The sequence below is a fragment of the Penicillium manginii genome, assembly GCF_028828005.1.
Source record: "Penicillium manginii strain IBT 31320 chromosome Unknown utg000008l:1.0-3226943.0:1.0-3228205.0, whole genome shotgun sequence".
NCBI lineage: Eukaryota > Fungi > Ascomycota > Eurotiomycetes > Eurotiales > Aspergillaceae > Penicillium > Penicillium manginii.
Genome location: NW_026643109.1, coordinates 68,490 through 85,372, shown reverse-complemented (window position 1 = coordinate 85,372; position 16,883 = coordinate 68,490). Strand labels below are relative to the sequence as shown.

The 16,883-nt window shown below is 47.4% G+C and overlaps 10 protein-coding genes across 10 annotated transcripts; 5 read left to right on the top strand and 5 right to left on the bottom strand.

The window, feature by feature from the left end:
• Positions 1-163: 163 nt before the first annotated feature.
• On the top strand, positions 164-627 carry N7533_010670 (uncharacterized protein; the record flags this gene model as incomplete). The annotated part of the gene is made up of 2 exons (XM_057107320.1): positions 164-358; positions 394-627. 2 exons carry the CDS (start codon positions 164-166, stop codon positions 625-627), a joined length of 429 nt encoding a protein of 142 aa, XP_056954698.1.
• A 1,983-nt stretch (positions 628-2,610) lies between these two features.
• Positions 2,611-3,807, top strand: N7533_010669 (alpha/beta hydrolase; the record flags this gene model as incomplete). The annotated part of the gene is made up of 1 exon (XM_057107319.1): positions 2,611-3,807. One exon carries the CDS (start codon positions 2,611-2,613, stop codon positions 3,805-3,807), a length of 1,197 nt encoding a protein of 398 aa, XP_056954697.1.
• Positions 3,808-4,387: 580 nt separating this feature from the next.
• N7533_010668 (alpha/beta-hydrolase) lies at positions 4,388-5,088 on the top strand (the record flags this gene model as incomplete). Its single annotated transcript, XM_057107318.1, has 2 exons — positions 4,388-4,591; positions 4,654-5,088. 2 exons carry the CDS (start codon positions 4,388-4,390, stop codon positions 5,086-5,088), a joined length of 639 nt encoding a protein of 212 aa, XP_056954696.1.
• Positions 5,089-5,356: 268 nt separating this feature from the next.
• N7533_010667 (glycine decarboxylase subunit T) lies at positions 5,357-6,875 on the bottom strand (the record flags this gene model as incomplete). Its single annotated transcript, XM_057107317.1, has 2 exons — positions 5,357-6,413; positions 6,490-6,875. The coding sequence occupies 2 exons, from the start codon at positions 6,873-6,875 to the stop codon at positions 5,357-5,359; spliced, it is 1,443 nt and encodes a 480-aa protein (XP_056954695.1).
• Positions 6,876-7,567: 692 nt separating this feature from the next.
• N7533_010666 (GNAT family N-acetyltransferase) lies at positions 7,568-8,251 on the top strand (the record flags this gene model as incomplete). The annotated part of the gene is made up of 1 exon (XM_057107316.1): positions 7,568-8,251. One exon carries the CDS (start codon positions 7,568-7,570, stop codon positions 8,249-8,251), a length of 684 nt encoding a protein of 227 aa, XP_056954694.1.
• A 904-nt stretch (positions 8,252-9,155) lies between these two features.
• N7533_010665 (uncharacterized protein) lies at positions 9,156-9,377 on the bottom strand (the record flags this gene model as incomplete). The annotated part of the gene is made up of 1 exon (XM_057107315.1): positions 9,156-9,377. The coding sequence occupies one exon, from the start codon at positions 9,375-9,377 to the stop codon at positions 9,156-9,158; it is 222 nt and encodes a 73-aa protein (XP_056954693.1).
• Positions 9,378-10,641: 1,264 nt separating this feature from the next.
• On the bottom strand, positions 10,642-11,361 carry N7533_010664 (acetolactate decarboxylase; the record flags this gene model as incomplete). The annotated part of the gene is made up of 1 exon (XM_057107314.1): positions 10,642-11,361. The coding sequence occupies one exon, from the start codon at positions 11,359-11,361 to the stop codon at positions 10,642-10,644; it is 720 nt and encodes a 239-aa protein (XP_056954692.1).
• An 849-nt stretch (positions 11,362-12,210) lies between these two features.
• On the top strand, positions 12,211-14,047 carry N7533_010663 (thiamine pyrophosphate-binding protein; the record flags this gene model as incomplete). Its single annotated transcript, XM_057107313.1, has 2 exons — positions 12,211-12,292; positions 12,345-14,047. 2 exons carry the CDS (start codon positions 12,211-12,213, stop codon positions 14,045-14,047), a joined length of 1,785 nt encoding a protein of 594 aa, XP_056954691.1.
• Positions 14,048-14,840: 793 nt separating this feature from the next.
• N7533_010662 (Major facilitator superfamily domain general substrate transporter) lies at positions 14,841-15,265 on the bottom strand (the record flags this gene model as incomplete). The annotated part of the gene is made up of 2 exons (XM_057107312.1): positions 14,841-15,184; positions 15,205-15,265. The coding sequence occupies 2 exons, from the start codon at positions 15,263-15,265 to the stop codon at positions 14,841-14,843; spliced, it is 405 nt and encodes a 134-aa protein (XP_056954690.1).
• A 34-nt stretch (positions 15,266-15,299) lies between these two features.
• Positions 15,300-16,593, bottom strand: N7533_010661 (uncharacterized protein; the record flags this gene model as incomplete). Its single annotated transcript, XM_057107311.1, has 3 exons — positions 15,300-16,143; positions 16,204-16,301; positions 16,363-16,593. Coding segments are annotated over 3 exons (1,173 nt in total), but the record flags the coding sequence as incomplete, so codon positions are not given.
• Positions 16,594-16,883: the final 290 nt, after the last annotated feature.

The window sequence follows — 16,883 nt, the reverse complement described above, 5'->3', positions numbered from 1 at the left end:
CCCGAGCCGGATCTCAACAGCCCCTCCAGTGTCCAGCTGGGAGAGGTCCCACGCGGGGGTTGGGTGGTTCTTGTAGATCGACGAGATCCTAAAAGTGAATGGGAAGAGGACAAAACCTTACTACAATACTCTTTCGTGCGCATTCAAGGCCCCCCCCGTCGAGATGGCACCCGAGGAAAGGGAACAGCAACACCATCAACAACATGCAGAACAAAAACAGCAAAACCAACAAAAAAAAGAAGAAGAACCCCTAAACTCCCTTCAGGTAGTTGGTGGGCTGACCAACTTCCTACGGATCACCGCGCCAGACACGGACATATCCACATGGGAGACACGGCTGGAGGTGGTTGAGAGCGATGTATCAACCGCTTCATTCGAGACAACTCCGTCCAGCGCGTCGTCATCGACTCACACGTCTGTGAATACGTGGATCCGACGGCTCATGGAACAGAGCCAACAGGGGAGGAAACGGACGAGGACGACGAGGTCGTGGAGCTACAGCAGCTAGAGAAGGAGCTCTTGGAGGCACAAATCGGGGTGGAAGAGGTCGAGACGGAAGAACCATGCTGCAAGGTCCGCGTTATGGCGGAGAGCTTGGCCCTTACTTTGCTCGGCCGGTTACGGTGATTCAATGACTGACTATCCCTTTTAAGCTCCATCCTAATGTTGCCGAGTTGGAATCTTCTGGTTATTTCCGAAGAAAATGTTGCGAATGTGTAAACGTGCAAGAACTGTAAAACTAAGTCCCGCGGGGGGGGGGCACTGGGGTTGAGCTCGCAGCTGATGCGAAGGCGCGATATCCGGAGAAAAATGTTACTTTGATACATTGACGACAACGACTGCTGAATGTTAATATGGCGATCAAGTGGGCCAGATTGCTTTGAGGGAGCTGAGGACATTGGGAGGGAACATCCGTCTCGGAGAGAGGGCGACGCTAGATGTAGAGCAGACCCAATCTATCCGATTGGGATCTGGGGGAGTGATCCTATGCGACTATCTGGCAAAGCCCCCTTTCCCCTGCTTTTCTATCCACAAATGTAAATGTCATTATGGGTGAATTGCGTCGGCAAACATCCCAAATCTGCATTGATAGACAATCTATCCCGGACATCTGTCTCTGAGTCGGGTCACATCAGGGTTCGCTCAACACTACAGATCGAAAATCCTGCCTTCAACAATATATACGCCGCGGGCGATGTGATTCAGTCCGAGGGCTTGCGCAATGCACGTGGGGGCTACCGAACAAGCCCAGGTGGTTTCCGATAATATTGTCCGGTCCATCGGCTAGAAAGCCCAGATAGAGTATCACCCGCGCTGGTGGGAGGGCATGACCAAGGTGCCGTTAGGATTGGTACGTTTACTTTGCTATTCGTGGATCATCGCTGACGGATAATAGAATCAATTGCTCTTCTGGCTGGGCGATGGAGCAAGTGAGCTCACCATGTCTTTCAAGAGTCGGCAGGAGGAGCTAGACAGTGCTGGGATGTGGAAATATCTTGGGTTGAAGCCATACGAAGACACAACCCTTTGATCAGACATGGATGATTCTTTACCACAAAAGAAGTCTGGAAATCTGCCTTGTAGGCACCGCTCCATTTAGGTGAAATAGGATCAACGGCAGGTATGACCGGTACGCTTCGGATGACATCCAAGGGGATGCATCTTTCATGCATTCTTTTCTTTTACATTTATCCCAGAGGCTTGTGGAGATAATGACCAGATGATTATGCAATATATTGGCATACGCAGAGTCTATCTCTCGGGGTGCTGCATTAGGTAGTCAGCAAGCATATACATGATTATAGGGAGGGGGTCGACACGAGAAACCGAATGACAAGTAATATAGCACGGGGAGGACCGGTCACTACGGAAACCTATGGAACGCCTTCCTGGGCTTCATTGAATATTGGGTTTACCACATGATTTTTCTGCAATTGCCCCTTGTACAGATTCGATTCTTAGAGAAATGCGGAATTCAGAATTATGGGAGGCCCCTCCGTGAGCGACGCGCTCAATCCAGATGCTTCATTATCTTAAGAAGGTCCCCGTGCAAAAGCTTAGTAAGCAACCTACGATTAATTCATCAGATCAGGATCAGTGATCAGATCATGGTACTCAGGGCAGGCTCACTAAGCAAATTAGGGTGCTTTAATTAGGCTCAGTGAGTGATTAGTTTACTTACATTAGGATCACTGATCAGCTCAGGCCGTCAGGGGCGTGCTCATTCTACTCAGGGAGCAAAAGTGGCGAGAGGGTGAGCACTAGAATGGAAAGAGAAAGCTAAGAATTGTCAGATATTATCCGGTATATATGGTAAAGGATGCTAGATTATCGAGAAAAATAGAGTGGGAACTTCCTAAGTTTCAAGATGAATTCAAATAGACCTCATGTGATCGCTGAGTCATCTGTCTTTTTCCTCGACATCCACGATAAGTTGAACGCGCTTCATCCTTCAGGTTTTGTTTGGCAACTTTGGCATCGAATTTGCCAAATGTTTCAAGGGGGGATACAAAATTGGCTGCCTTGATGCTGGGAAGGTTGAATTCACGGCGTCTTGGACGCCACCCATTCGGCTTGTGGACGAGCAGGCCAATCCAGCCACGGGTGAAAATGCTCCATAACTCTCTCCACACACGAGCAAGAAAACGAAAATGTCTAGACCTGAAGATATTGAACACGAACTCAGAGAAAGCCAAATATTCTCGTTCCATTTTCACCGAGGCCATCCCTCCAGCTCTGCTCCCACCGGCAATTTTCATTGGCCTCCTATTAGGCCTCTGGACATGGAAGTGTTTCTGGATCATTGTCATGCAGAACAAGCTCTTATATCTCTCTTGGCTTCCCCCATTCTCTCGATCCGATAAGATTGAGGATTATCTGCCAGAATGCAAACCTGTGCAGTGGGAAGAAAAGCGCATTCAAAGTCTTGATGGAACAAATCTATCAATTTGTGAAGGGCGAATCCCCGCCCAAAAGGATCGGAACCACATGGAGTCAAAAAGGAAGAAATCCATTATAATCTGTTATTTTCAAGGAAATGGTGGATCGACACCCCTTCGACTACCTCTTCTTTCTCAGGTGGTGAGAACGCTTGCACATAAATCGAAATTTGCAGACTCAAATGTCGAGCCCGGATTTACTCTAGTCGCCCTCTCTTATCGTGGGTACTGGACATCGTCCGGCCGTGCAACCCAATCGGGAATTGAACGTGACGCTCAAGCTTTCTTGAACTGGGTTTCGACTTACTACACATCGCCAGATACCGACCTTCAGATCGTGCTATGGGGGCATAGCCTCGGATCTGCAGTGGCCAGCTCGGTTCTGTCCAAATATATTACTGCTCAAGGTACTACGCAAGCAGCAAATGATAAAGTATTACCTCCTATTTCTGGGCTCATCATGGAGGCTCCAATCTCCAGCATCAAGGACATGTTGATCAGCTTGTATCCTCAAAAATGGCTTCCTTATCGCTACCTCTGGCCATTTTCCTGGAATACATGGTGCACTGCCACGGCCCTTGAAGATCTCGCCGCGTGGAAAGCCCGGAACGCGAAAGAAATCCAAACCAATGACCCAAATCACCTCGCTAGGTCCCAATCGCCATCTGTTCCTCCAATATTCATTATCTCGGCAGAGAATGATGAAGTCATTCCACCGTACGTGGCAGGAAAATTGGAAAAGCGAGGTCAGGAGCTTGGGCTAGATATCACTAGAAAAGAAATTCCTGGGGCCATGCATACCGAATGTCCGATGAAGCATGACGGCAGAGAGGCACTCGTGGCATTTATCCGGGAAAGCACCTCGTGATTTTGCAAAGGGGGTTACCAGAATACCCGAAACATTTGAAAATTGAATAAAATATGCCTAGGTATAGAAATCGCTTGCAGACAATACCTAGAAAGGCACAAGGTAGCCACCGGTAGGGTTGCATGCATCGGAGCTTTTACAATCTTGGATTTATCTCCGATCAAACAGCAGTCTATTCAATATCTGAGAATGTCATGTACGTTACTCAACATACTCGTTTTTGGACCCTGAAATCATGCAGTACTAGTAGTAATATTGGAAAATGGACAACGGGCAAAACATAACATCTAAAATGCAACTGCCCACGTCCTCCACTGGTACTAAGATCCAAATTTGAATTCCCGAGAAGCAGTTGTATCGAACTTCAAAGGCTGCCAGTGGGGATATTCATGTCTAGTTGTCGGTTTTTCTCGATTGATGGACAACGTCCGGATGCAATGGACCAATTGAGGAAGATAAGCGAGCAGACTCTGGCTAATGCGGATCCTATTATTCAGGGCGTGCCTTCTGGAACTGGCTATCCTTGTTTCGATGGATGGTTTCATACGCGTGATCCGCAAGATGTTATTCAGACACCCCCATGGCTGAACTAATTCCTTTCGACGATGTTCATGATGAAGGATTGATCTTTGAGATCAACATTCTCAAAGATACATATGAAACAACACGAGAAACTCTTCTCACCCAAGTCCAAGATGCCACTTTCGTTGACATCGTCCTCGGGGAATACGGAATTACGCCTGATCTATCGAGTCAAGAGTTGATAGACAGAACATGTGAATGGGTGAGCAAGCCGTTTTCAAGGTCCAGAACTATCAGACTGCGATTTTTAACAGTCAGCTTTAGAATCGGCTATTCAAATACGATTTCGACCAGCGCTCCCAATTACCAAATATCCTACAAGGTAAAGTGTATTATGGACCGGACTTTTTGTATCTTTTCATGAGCCTCGATAATAAGCCCGAGGACTCTGAGCGCAAGATGTCCCGCGATCTAGCCTCTGCCTGGATATTGTTTGCCTGGGGCCAGAATTCATGGCCGAGTGGGTCGGGGCATACTGGTGTCTGGAAGATATGGGGGCTGGACTCTGGTGAAAAAGTGGAGACTGAAGAGGAAGGCGAGAAGATAAGATCCTACTCTAGATTTAATCGACTGCTACAATTAGGGTCTGGAGGGTTGTGGCAGAAATACAGGACAGGTTTGTCATATTTGCTTATGAAACGGGGCAATCTGGGGAAATTCATCGCTGACACTCAGGATCATGATAACCCTGCGGAGTGACAGTCTGAGAAAATCGTGAAATACTAGTAGCTCACCTGGGCATACTACTAGTAGGTACTAAGGGTATATTTGCATGTTAATGGTATTTTGTATAATGTCTCTATACTGTTGAAGTAGAACATAATCTCGGAAAAGCAAATATAAAAAACAAGGCTGCTTTGAAGAACGTTATATACAAGTGCAACCACACAGAAAACCCAATCGCTTCTTATTTAAAGGAAAAGTTGAACATATATAGCGTCATGAAAGGAAATCAACGGACAGGAATCTAAGAAGGACGGTGGAACTTGCTCTCAATCCAAGGCATACCGACAACGGTAGCCTTGCGCACCTTATTCCGAACCTGGACACCCAGCTCGGTGCCCTTCTTATGCAAACCGTTCTTGACATACGCCATGGCAATGTTGGTACCGCCCAGGGTAGGGCTAGGCAGGCCGGAGGTGACAACACCAACCTCGACGGGGTTGGCGGGGTCAGAGATATCAACGACCTTGGCGCCCTCACGGGCAGGGGAGCCCTTCTCGACGGTGAGGCCAACACGGCGCTGCTTGAGAGTCTTGGGGCTGGCGAGCTGGGACAGGATCACGGAGGCACCGTGGAAAGTGGCAGTAGCGGGGTCGCGACGCTCTCGGCCAACGACCCAGCCGAGGGCAGCGTCGGGGGGAGTCTGGGCGGTAGAGATGTCGTGTCCGTAGAGACACATGCCAGCCTCGAGACGCAGGGAGTCACGAGCAGCCAGACCGGCAAGACGGACGGTGTTCTTGTCGGTGAGGAGGAGCTCGACTACCTGCTGGGGCAGAGTTTGGGAAGCGGAGGTGGGGATCGAGATCTCGAAGCCATCTTCACCGGTGTAGCCAGTGCGGGAGATAAGCAGGGGCTCGGGAGAGGCGCTGCCGTCGGGGAGGGTGATGTACAGCTCGCGGCAGTTGCCGAAATACAGAGTGTTCAGGTCGGTGTCGGCGGTCGATGCAGAAGTGTTGATGAGAGACTGCAGGACGTTAACGGCGAGAGGGCCCTGAAGCGCGACCAATGCACGGTCCTCAAGGATATCCCACTTGAGGCTGTCGGCGCCGTTCTTAGCACGGAAAGCCTCGATCTCGGCTTGCAGGAAGGCAAGATCCTCGGCACGACGGCCAGCGTTGGTGACGAAGTAGAAGGTGTCTTCGCTGCGACGGGTGATGACAGTATCATCGAGGATTCCACCGGTACCTTCCTCCAGGAGGCAAGAGAGAGTTGAGGTGTTGGGTGCCAGCTTATCCAGGGAGGATGGGGTCACCTTCATAAGGAATTCGAGAGCGCCGGGTCCGCTCAGGTTGTGCTGCACCCTGGAAGAGGTACCATGTTAGTGCCTGTTGCTTGCGCAATTCAGCGATTGGGTAGATAGAGATATTTCCAACTTACATGTGGCTGACATCAAACAGACTGGCCTTCTCGCGAGTCCACATGTGGCTTTCCACATGGCTCAGGTCGGCATACTGGAGCGGCATGGAGAAGCCGGCGAAAGGCACCATCTTGGCGCCATGTGCCTCATGGAGGTCAAAAAGCTGGGTCTTGCTCAGGGGACCAGTAGAGCCAGAGGCATAACGGACAGCTTGAGCCTTGATGGGTGCAATGGCAGCCGGGGCAGTGACTCTGGTGCTGGGAGCCTTGCGAGTTGCAGGGCGCACCGCGGAGGAGAGCTCCCTCCGCAGAAGTGGGGAGCCGATAGAGGCGCGGGGTGCGTGGAGGGCGGAGGCTCTGGCGGCCACCAGGTCGGCGCCCTTTCGGAATGTGCGAATGCTAGCCATTGCGAGTACAATTGAAGCTAAAGGAATTGAATTGACAAGAGAAGAGGGAATGGAGAAGAAGAAAAATGATCGCGAGAACCACTGGAGTTCACTCCGTCGGAGAAGCACAGCGGGAAAATCACGTGTTGATAGGAAGAGCCAAGCTGAGTCATCAGATAGCTTGTTTCCCGATTCGGCCACGGAGAATGCAGATGAATGGCAGGTGGTGTAGTTGAGGTGCCCAGCTGGCTATTATCTCGGAAATTTGGGTCGAGGGCTTCTCCGACTTGGTGATTGAACTCCGCAGCCACACTGTTGTTTTTATATTACATTTATATTACATAAAATCGGAGTACTGTATGCTACGGGAAACATATTACGGAACGTAGCGACCTTTAACTATGCTTTTTCTCCTCGAAAATATGATTGCAAGATATAGTAGTAATATAATAGTAGTAGCTAAATAAAATAGATCAGATTTATGCTGGGGGCATGGAAAAAGAACAATAGAGGTTCGTTGGAAGAACAGCCCGCGTGGATAAGTGGCACCATCATGATCTGAGTCATACCAGTACTAACCAGTTGGTATGACTCGGCCTTCCCGTGCTCTTTTTATACTCTCCCCAGATTGAGAAGGTGGAAGTATCACTAATTGAAGACAAATATTTAGTTTGAATCTGATATTCGCTTCATATACCTAGGTAGCCCGCGCTATGATCACCTCAGGCCGTGCCTCAACGGAGCCTACCCTTCTTCCCAATTCTTTTCCCTCAGCGGAAAATCTACAAGAAATATTACACCGGTACAAAGAGATTCGACTCAATGGCTTTCAAACCAATCCCGAAGCCTTCGTCTCTTCATATGAAGAATCGTTAAAGAAATCAGACGACACATGGCGGTCCCAACTACAAAGCCAATTAAGCAAGACGTTTGTGTCGGTCATTCAATCACAAGAAGCACCAAAGAACAGCCACGGGCCTATAAGCTTTGAGAGTTTCGATGATACCCACCCATCTCTCCAGAAATTGCTGCAAAATGACTGGGTTGGCATCGTTTCGATCACGGGTCCCATTCTGTTCTCCAAGCCCAATACGGCCGCAAAGACATCACTAAGTAAGCCATGGGAGACTTTTATCAAGGATGGCAAATACCAGCTACCCGCAAGGCCATTGGACCCGAATTACCTTCGAGGGAAATACATCGTTTATGTGCTTGGAGGCTTGTTCGTTTCGCCTCAGGCACGGGGGCAAGGGCGTGCGCGTCAGCTGATAAATGCGACGATCGAAGCAGCCTACAAAGAAGCAAGAGCTTTAGCCAGTTCAAAGGCTAGCATTGTGATCCAGGCTGAAGCTGGCAATACCCGTGCACGTCGACTATACGAGAGTTTTGGGATTTGAACTGCGGGATGATGCACTTCTGATGGAGAAGCAAAGTGGAGGTACCTCGCCTACAGCGTCATTTGTGATAGATCTTACACGTATCTGAGCTTCTGGCAGTTTAAGATCTTAATCAATGTAAATTAGTAGTTAACATTGATTTTGATGGTTGTTTTTGACATGGGAAATCACAAAAAGAAAATTAAAAAAAAAAAAAGAAACATCACAAAAATGGAAACGTGAAAACCCACGACAACTTAAATCGCATATCCTACCTCTCCTCTATTATCGGAAATTTCACGGTCAGTAAAATTGAGACTGCACTTGAGATCCATCCCAACTCGGTAGATCCAAACTAGGCCAAGAGGTGATCAACTAAAAGCTGGGCTTGGACTGTCAGATCTCAAGTGCTGGTACAACTTGCGCGAAGCTTAAGTCTTCTGTCTCTTCGAATACTTCGGCTCTCTGTGTCAGTATCGAACACAACCTCGAGCGTCGCCACCTTAATCTTCACAAAAGTCGTAGAAATAAGCACTTGGAGATTGTGCGGCCTCTTCTGGGTCCGGTTCATCACAGTCTTCGTTAACTTGTTCCCACTCACTCTTTCTCATGGTTGACCTCTTCATAAGCTCTCCGGCATGATAGGAACAACCATTTTTGGTGTTTCTGCAGACGTCAAACTCCTTCCTACACTGGATACAGACTGAATAGCGGGCTCTGAGTCTTTTGGAGCCAGTTGCTTTAGGGGCAGAGTCAACTTTGGTGTTGTTCTCACTGCCTGATTTTTTTTCTTGTCACACGCAGTTTCTATGTGGCCCTCTTCACTGCTCTTGACTATGTCTTTGTCGCTAGGTCTAATCTCCGCTTCATCACCTTTATCACCAATATCGACAACTTTGAAGCTAGCCTCATCGCTGGGATCGTCCTAGTTGCTGGAATGTTCCTCAAAGGTAGAAGTCACGGGTCGAGGGACTTTGTCCTCGGTCACGAACAACCATGTCTTGAATATCTCCCTCTGGCGCGAGCTCGTCATACACATGTACCGGACAACTTGCCGCAGGCGCTCGTGTGAAAATGTCTGTAGCGCGTCATCGAGTTCGAAAGTGAAAGCCTGAGCGGCCTGCGAGAATGCAATATTGTGAGCCATGACTGTGAAGGCGTACAAGTTTAGATGAATCAATCACTGGGGTATGGGCTTCTTACCTGATCAACGAAAATGGGGAAATAGAACAGTGTTGGAGGAAAGAGGAGTGGAGGAAGGAGAGGAAGGGGAAGAGAGAATATGAAGAGAGAAGAGAGAGATGGACAATGTTGTTGCTCCGGTTGGAGCGAGTCGTCCGTGCCTTCCTCTCCTGCCAGTGGCAGCCGCAGACGCCGTTCCTGCCAATTACAGAAATCACAATGATCTGATGGGACTGCAGTATTTAAGGTACTGGTATTGTCATTTCGTACTGAATTGAGAGTATTTTATATTATAAGCCTAATGGAAATCTGGATATCTCTGGAAATTTTCCATTAAGGTTCGAGTTATTATTGTATCTTGAACAGTTATACTTTTTTTTATGCCTGGGATTTCTGAAATCAACCCATCTTGGCAAGCACCCTGTCCTATACCTTCAAAGTTACTCCTCGGGGTAACTACTAGTTAGTAGTGAGCTCCCTTCCCAAGGGTTAGTTTGATACGTACTATCCACAACTCTTCCTCTCCCTTTTCTTCCGCATACTTAACACTTTGATCGACTGCAACTAAATTTTCCCAAGGTTACTTTTTCTTCGATCGTACCTGGGCGCCTCACACTGAGTTTCTCCCATCGCCATTATAACCCCATCGGCCCCAATCAAAAAACAAAACTGGATTCGACACAAGCATGAGCAAACATGCATAACTTATCTCACTTGTTAGGTATTGGCCAAGAGCTGATCCAAAGACGCATCTCCTAGCGCTGCCATATGCTTGTTAACGACCGAGAATTAGCCAAAAAGATGCATCTATCGAGTTTCCAGAATATCCTCTTCATTAGTCTCGTAGATGCTTGAACCTTCCGGAGCTTAGTTTTATGATAGTTGACATATCCACAGAAAAAAAAATGAAATATACAGCTATGACGAAGTAGGCCGATCGTGAGGAAAGAAAAGAATCTGAAATTATACTAAGGATCCAGATTCTCATAGGTTTGTGGTGTCATATCGTGCCAGAAACCCCAAGACAGAGAATAAAATACAGATATCTACTATAAGCGGCTGATAACCTAGCAAAGAAAGATATATAAAGGAAATAAATGGGAATTCATGGCTCGGAGGAGCAAGTCCGAAAGCCCTGGTAATAGTAATGAAAGACGCAATAAGAGTACAAAACAGAAACAGAGACTAAAGGCCAGACCATGACAGTGTGCAACCCTAATTCTAGATAGCTAGCAGCAATTACTCCCTTCAGCTGCATGAAGATCCTCGTCTCTTGCGCTTTTGATCACCTCCTGGTTGAACTCTTCGTTCTGGGGCAGTTCAACCCGATACTCGTCGATAGCGGCCGCTTGGAGTAAGGCATTCTTCGTATCGAACTCCAATACATGACCGCCCTTGGTCTTATCCTTCGACAAGAAGTGCAAATGGAAGCCCGCAACACTGAAACCCCCACTGAAAGCCGGAGACCAGAATCCAAATAAGGTACCTTCGATAGCCTCGAAAGCGAAAACTTTCTGACGCTTCGCCAGCTCAGCTAAAGACTCTCGGGGCCTAGATTGCCTTTCCATCACACGGAACGTGATATGATCAAATAGCGCGTCGATGCGAATTGACAAAAAGCAATTTTGTTGAGAGGGAAGAAGAGGGTCCAAGGCTTCTGGAAGTGAAGCCATTTTGAGCGAAGGAAAGAGCTTTTCAATGGTTGGTTTGAACCAAGTGATCATGATGAAAGGGAGCGCATCAGAAAGTTCAAGCTTTCTAAGTGATTCGCCTGGTGGAAAGTGGTATGCTTCGCCGTCTATGATGACTATCTCGCCGTTAAGATTTGAAACAGTGCCGATGCCGTGGTCACCATTTGCAAGAGTATCTCGAACAGTGATCCCTGTTTGGCAGATGCCTTCCATGAGAGCGCTCAGGACAGAATACTGATAGATGTTGTTTGTGGCCATGTTGTTTGTGGCTAGCAAAATGGTAAAAACTTTCAGAAATATTGCTCCATGGAAGTGAAAACTAAAATGACAAATATATGAATCAGGAACAGACTCACATCCTCCCTATGGTAAATAGCAACTCGATCGTCTCATCTTCTATCTTCGGTTGCTGATGTCATAACTTACCAGCGGAATTATGAGGCTAAACATCATTTGATGTAGGCGTGGAATGCTAGAAAGTAAGAGATCCACGAGATGCCAAAGTAGGATGTCGACATTCCGGTTGGTGACACAGACATTCTACGGACAGGACTTGGACGATCAAACTCGACGGAGATAAGAGATGTATGATAAAGCAGACTCGACTACCCCTATAGTATTAGGGGGATTACTAGATTGGGACTGCTGGGGTTACACAGTACCCTAGCGGTATTTTGCGAGCTGACCATATATATTTCACGGATATACTTAGCCGCTCTTGAGTGCCTCAGTGCGCCATCTCCCTAAGTACTATGTAGTTATATCCCAGATATCTAACCACGTTGTACGCCACCATGAGGTGATTGGGAGAATTTGGAGTGGAAATCTGAAGGAAATATGGTATCTTCCAGAATACGATCGCCCAAACTGAACTCGAATGCCTTAGTAGAGTTCCACTCTAGCATATCCATTTTATGGACGGTTACACTAGCAATCTTGAATCTTCTATGCCCAAATATGGAAGTTGGACTGGATTGTCTACTTTCAGCGGGCTGAGTCGTTCAAGTTGAAATAAAGATATAAATGATCCATGGATCATCTCAGGAGATCTTACTTAAACGACCTTCTTAGTTGTCAATTTAAACTATCTTGGAACTCATCTTCACGATGCGCCACCATCTCCTAGCGAAGTTAACCGGGGGAGAGCTGCTTTGTGAGCTCTTAGCTAGTCACAACGTTGACCATGTTTGTGAGTGAAGTCCTCCCACTCTTTTACTGGAACTTGACTGATCCCTCATCAGTCGGCTATCCTGGCGGCGCAGTCCTTCCTCTCTTTGATGCCATGTTCAAGAGTAGCCTCTTTCACTTCATTCTCGCACATCACGAACAAGGTGCCTGTCATATGGCCGAAGGATTCGCCAGCGCCAGTTTGAAGCCTGGAGTTGTTATGGTCACATCAGGCCCAGGAAGTTCCAACCTCGTCACACCCATGCTCAATGCTCTTTTGGATGGTACGCCGATGGTTGTGATCTGCGGTCAGGTGTCGACCACTGTCCGAGGAACGAGCGCATTCCAGGAGATTGACATTATGGAAATTGCTCGAACATGTACAAAGTGGTCTGCTTGTGTCGAGAGAGTTGGTGATTTGCCGAAAATTATGAAAGAGGCATTTCACCAAGCGACCTTCAAAAGACCCGGGCCTGTTCTTGTTGCTGTTCCGATGGATATTGGAACAGCGGTCGTTCATGAAGTTTCAAATGCAGACTCTCTGTCGAGACCATTGAGAAGTGAAGAGTACGCGGGACTTGGTGTACCAGCCAATATCGATAACCGTCCGAGCTTACAGCATCAAATCGACCAAATCGCGAAAATGGTCAAGAATTCTCAGCGCCCTGTCATTTGTGCTGGCCACGGAGTGAATACAAGTGAAGCTGGACCAGAAGTGTTGTCCCGTATCGCAGAAAAGAGCAAGATACCCGTCATGACAACACTGCTTGGACTGGGATGCTTTGACGAGTCTCATGATCTGGCCTTACACATGGTAGGCACATATGGAGCACCATATGCAAACTATGCCATTCAAAAGGCGGACTTGATCCTAGTACTTGGGGCTCGCCTAGACGATAGAGTTGTAGGTGAGCCAGCCGGATTTGCTCCCAAAGCCAAGGAGGCAGGCCAACTTGGACGGGGGGGAATCGTCCACTTTGACTTAAATCCCAGCACCGTGGGAAAGATTATCGAGCCAACGCAAATCATAATCGGGGATCTTTCCGAGTCATTGCCAATTCTACTTGGTTGTTTGAATGAGCAACAGAGTCGAGACGAGTGGCTAGATCAAATCCAACAGTGGAAGAAACAACATGCATTCCAAGTTCCACAGACGAGTCGACAGAGCCGTGCCACGCCTCAGCAAGCCATTACAGAGCTATATCTGCAGACTTCGTTATCCAAAAACTGCACTACGCTGACCACAGGCGTGGGGCAGCATCAAATGTGGGCTGCGCAACGTTATCGCTACAAGACGCCGTGCTCTTTTATTACATCCGGCTCACTGGGAACCATGGGATTTGGACTTCCTGCTGCAATTGGAGCTCAAATTGCCCGACCAGATCACACAGTGATTGATATAGATGGCGATGCGTCGTTTTGTATGACCATGGAGGAGCTTCTCACTGCGTCGCAGTATAATATCCCGATAAAAGTGGTAATTTTCAACAACAACACACAAGGGATGATTGCGCAAATTCAGCGGTCCGGATATGGTGGCCGTGTCTGTTACAATTGCCAGGCCAATCCAGACTTTGTCCAGTTGGCTCATGCAATGGGATGTGAGAGTCAGCGATGCAGAAGCTTGGGCGAGCTTCGAGGTTGTATTCGGTGGCTACTAGAGCGTCGGAAGCCGGCATTGCTGGATATTTTGATGGATGAAGCAGAGATGCTTCCCATTGTGCCAAATGGGAAGGCCCTAGACCTTATCAGCTTGGAAAAATGCTCTAGGGGGTAGTTTAGATGCCTAACCTTTTTGCGATATGAAACTGGTTGTTAAGGCTGTGGCAGCCATCTGTCTAACCTTCTCCATATCAGCATCTTTCAGTAAATTCCTTGCTTCTTATTTCTTCTTTGGTCGATGTAACCAATTTTTCGGATGAGATGTTATTGAGGTATAAGATAATTTGGTATTTTCGTCATTCTTCGGCGGCCTTCTAAGTTTCTTCTCGCAAACATTTTAAGTTCCATGTCAGCTTCTGTGCTTGATATAACCACCGCATTACTATGCAAGCTAGGTGAATCTCACAAGCGAAGATGACAATGCTACCTTGCATTGCTATCTTGATACTTGTAAGCCCATGCAAAATGCTGGTCTATAGTATCAGGATATAGCTCCACTGGCTTTGCATTGTTGAGGTACCTACGGTCAATCATTGTATTCCAAAGAATTGCAGTATTCTCATGACACTATAAAAAATTCCATTGGTCATCTTCAAGTCCTGTAGGGCTGCATGCTACCTGTCGGAGACTTTATTGGGGCAGTCAAAACGGCCTCAGAACCTCCGGGCCTTGGTCAAACATCCATGAGCGACAAAGCTAGCGATGAGCTATTTGTCATGTCGTCGAAATGTTTCGGATCAATTCAAACGTTCTCGCCTTAGGCATGAGGTGATTACTTCCAATGACTGACTTATAATGCCACCAGTAACAGGAAGTGACGGCCTGTGTGTAACACTTGCAATCACAATATTTAGACTGCTGCAGGACGATTAGCACCAGTAGTCTCAGCAAGGTTGGCAAGTTCCATCTCATCTAATTGCAACACCAAAAAAGTGTGCAGATCGGTAACCTAACACCTGGCTTCCCGATCTTCTGCTAATTTGAACTTCAATAGTAGAGGCAAATGCCAACCTGAGACTATTCCCATATATTTTTAACATGCCAATGATAGAGCCCGCAATACCTTGCTGGTGCCGGCGAACAGATTTACTAGCAATGATTTGCTCAGCAGTATACACAAAGTCAGGATAAAATGCAAAGAGCACAACAGATGGGAATACCTGGGCCCAATAGCTTTGATGAAGCGGAACAGTTGCCATTTGGGCATTTGACACCAAGATTGTGCAGGTACCAATGGGTAGGATCCATTGCGCTGGTATGCGAGGAATCAACCAAGCAGCAAGGCAGGCGGCCGCCGTGGCACAAATGACGAAGGGAAATCACCCGACGGCATATTCAAGAGTAGTCCATTTCCAAACCTCTTGTAGTCACAGGACTTGGTACCAGATCAGAGTTCCGACTGCCATGTAGTTGAGAAAAATAACCAGGATAACTATGAGGAGGCATAGTGCTTTGAAGATATCGAGTGGCATGATTGGGTAGGCAGTGTATCGCTTTTCCAGATGAGGAATACACCGAAGAGAATGGTGGATGGAAGTAGGAGGGCAATATCCATAAGGCGTTTGCCATCCGACACTGGGGAATTGGCTGAATTTATTGCAGTGAGCTTGATTCACATAATAACAGAAAAGTTGGGAGATGCAGCCACTCTTACTTCCAGACAAAATTAAAAAAAAAATCAGCGAGCTGACGCCTAGAGCAGAGCCCACAATATCAATTTTACCATGCGAATTAACCGGAGTCTCGTAAGAGCTCAGGGCCCAGATAGCCAAGAATGTGATGACACCTGTACCGGCACTAGGTAAAGCAAGTGATGAGCATAGCAAGGTTTCCGAATTTGAGATTAGGACCCTGACTAACATAAAAACAAACAACCACTTCCATTCTATCGTTTCCATGAATGCACCAAGAAACAATGCTCCAAAATAACCAACGATAGGCTCAGATGCAGCAAAAAAACCTAGGCTGAGATTCCGTAAATGGCCGGGAGGGTTAGTGCTTGAAATCATGGCTACCGCGTTTAGCAAGATAGAGGCACCCCCTAAGCCCCCGAGAGCTCGCGTTGTGATTAAAGCGAAGAAGGAGTGGTTACAAAAAGCACTAGCTAGTGTGGTCAAGCTGAGCCATGCACCGCCAGCAAACAGAAGATCTCGGTGTCCATAGACATCTCCCAGTCGACCACTGCTGAGTATAAATGTACCCTGAGTTAATCTCATTAACGTGAGTATTATGTTCCCTTGACATCCAAATAGCGCATCGACAATATCTTACGGATAGCTTGCTGCAATCCAAGGCGCGTATGTCTTCTTGACTCCAATGGAGTGATCTAGTCGACTATCACCAGCGATACCAGCAAAATTGATAATCATCTGGCGAGGTCAAATTCAGCCTTCAAATTGCTAGGGAACTTGGACCTCATAGTATACATACCTGGATAAGATTTGTTAACACGAGTAAGGTTGTAATTGCAATGCTGCGTGACCTTGCGATTTTTGATAATGGAAGTTGTTCGAAAATATATTGGCCTGCTGGGGGAGTCGACGATGAAGGGGGGAGCCATCTCTTGATGCTGGAGCTGATTCCACAGTGGGCGTGATTGAAGACGATTGCTGAGGTAAAGGTCGAGCAACGGGGCACGAGAAAGAACCATCGGCCTTCACACCTTGATCTAATTTCAGTGTAGCCATGACACGGAAATACGAATCTCCTGAAACGAAAGAAGAAAATCTGCAAGTCCGTAAGAGCTCGGCCATTGCAGGGAAATGTTTGAATGCTTAAGGTGGTATCTGAGAAGAGATTTCAATTCAGTCGATGAGCAGGTGCCCATGTGGCTGACTGATCGACGAGTGATAATTATAATTCGTGACTCCAGCCGCGAACCGTGCGAATGTGGATGGCTCGGTATAAATCCGGGCTCATCCAACGTGACGGATCCTTAGGATGATAGCGAG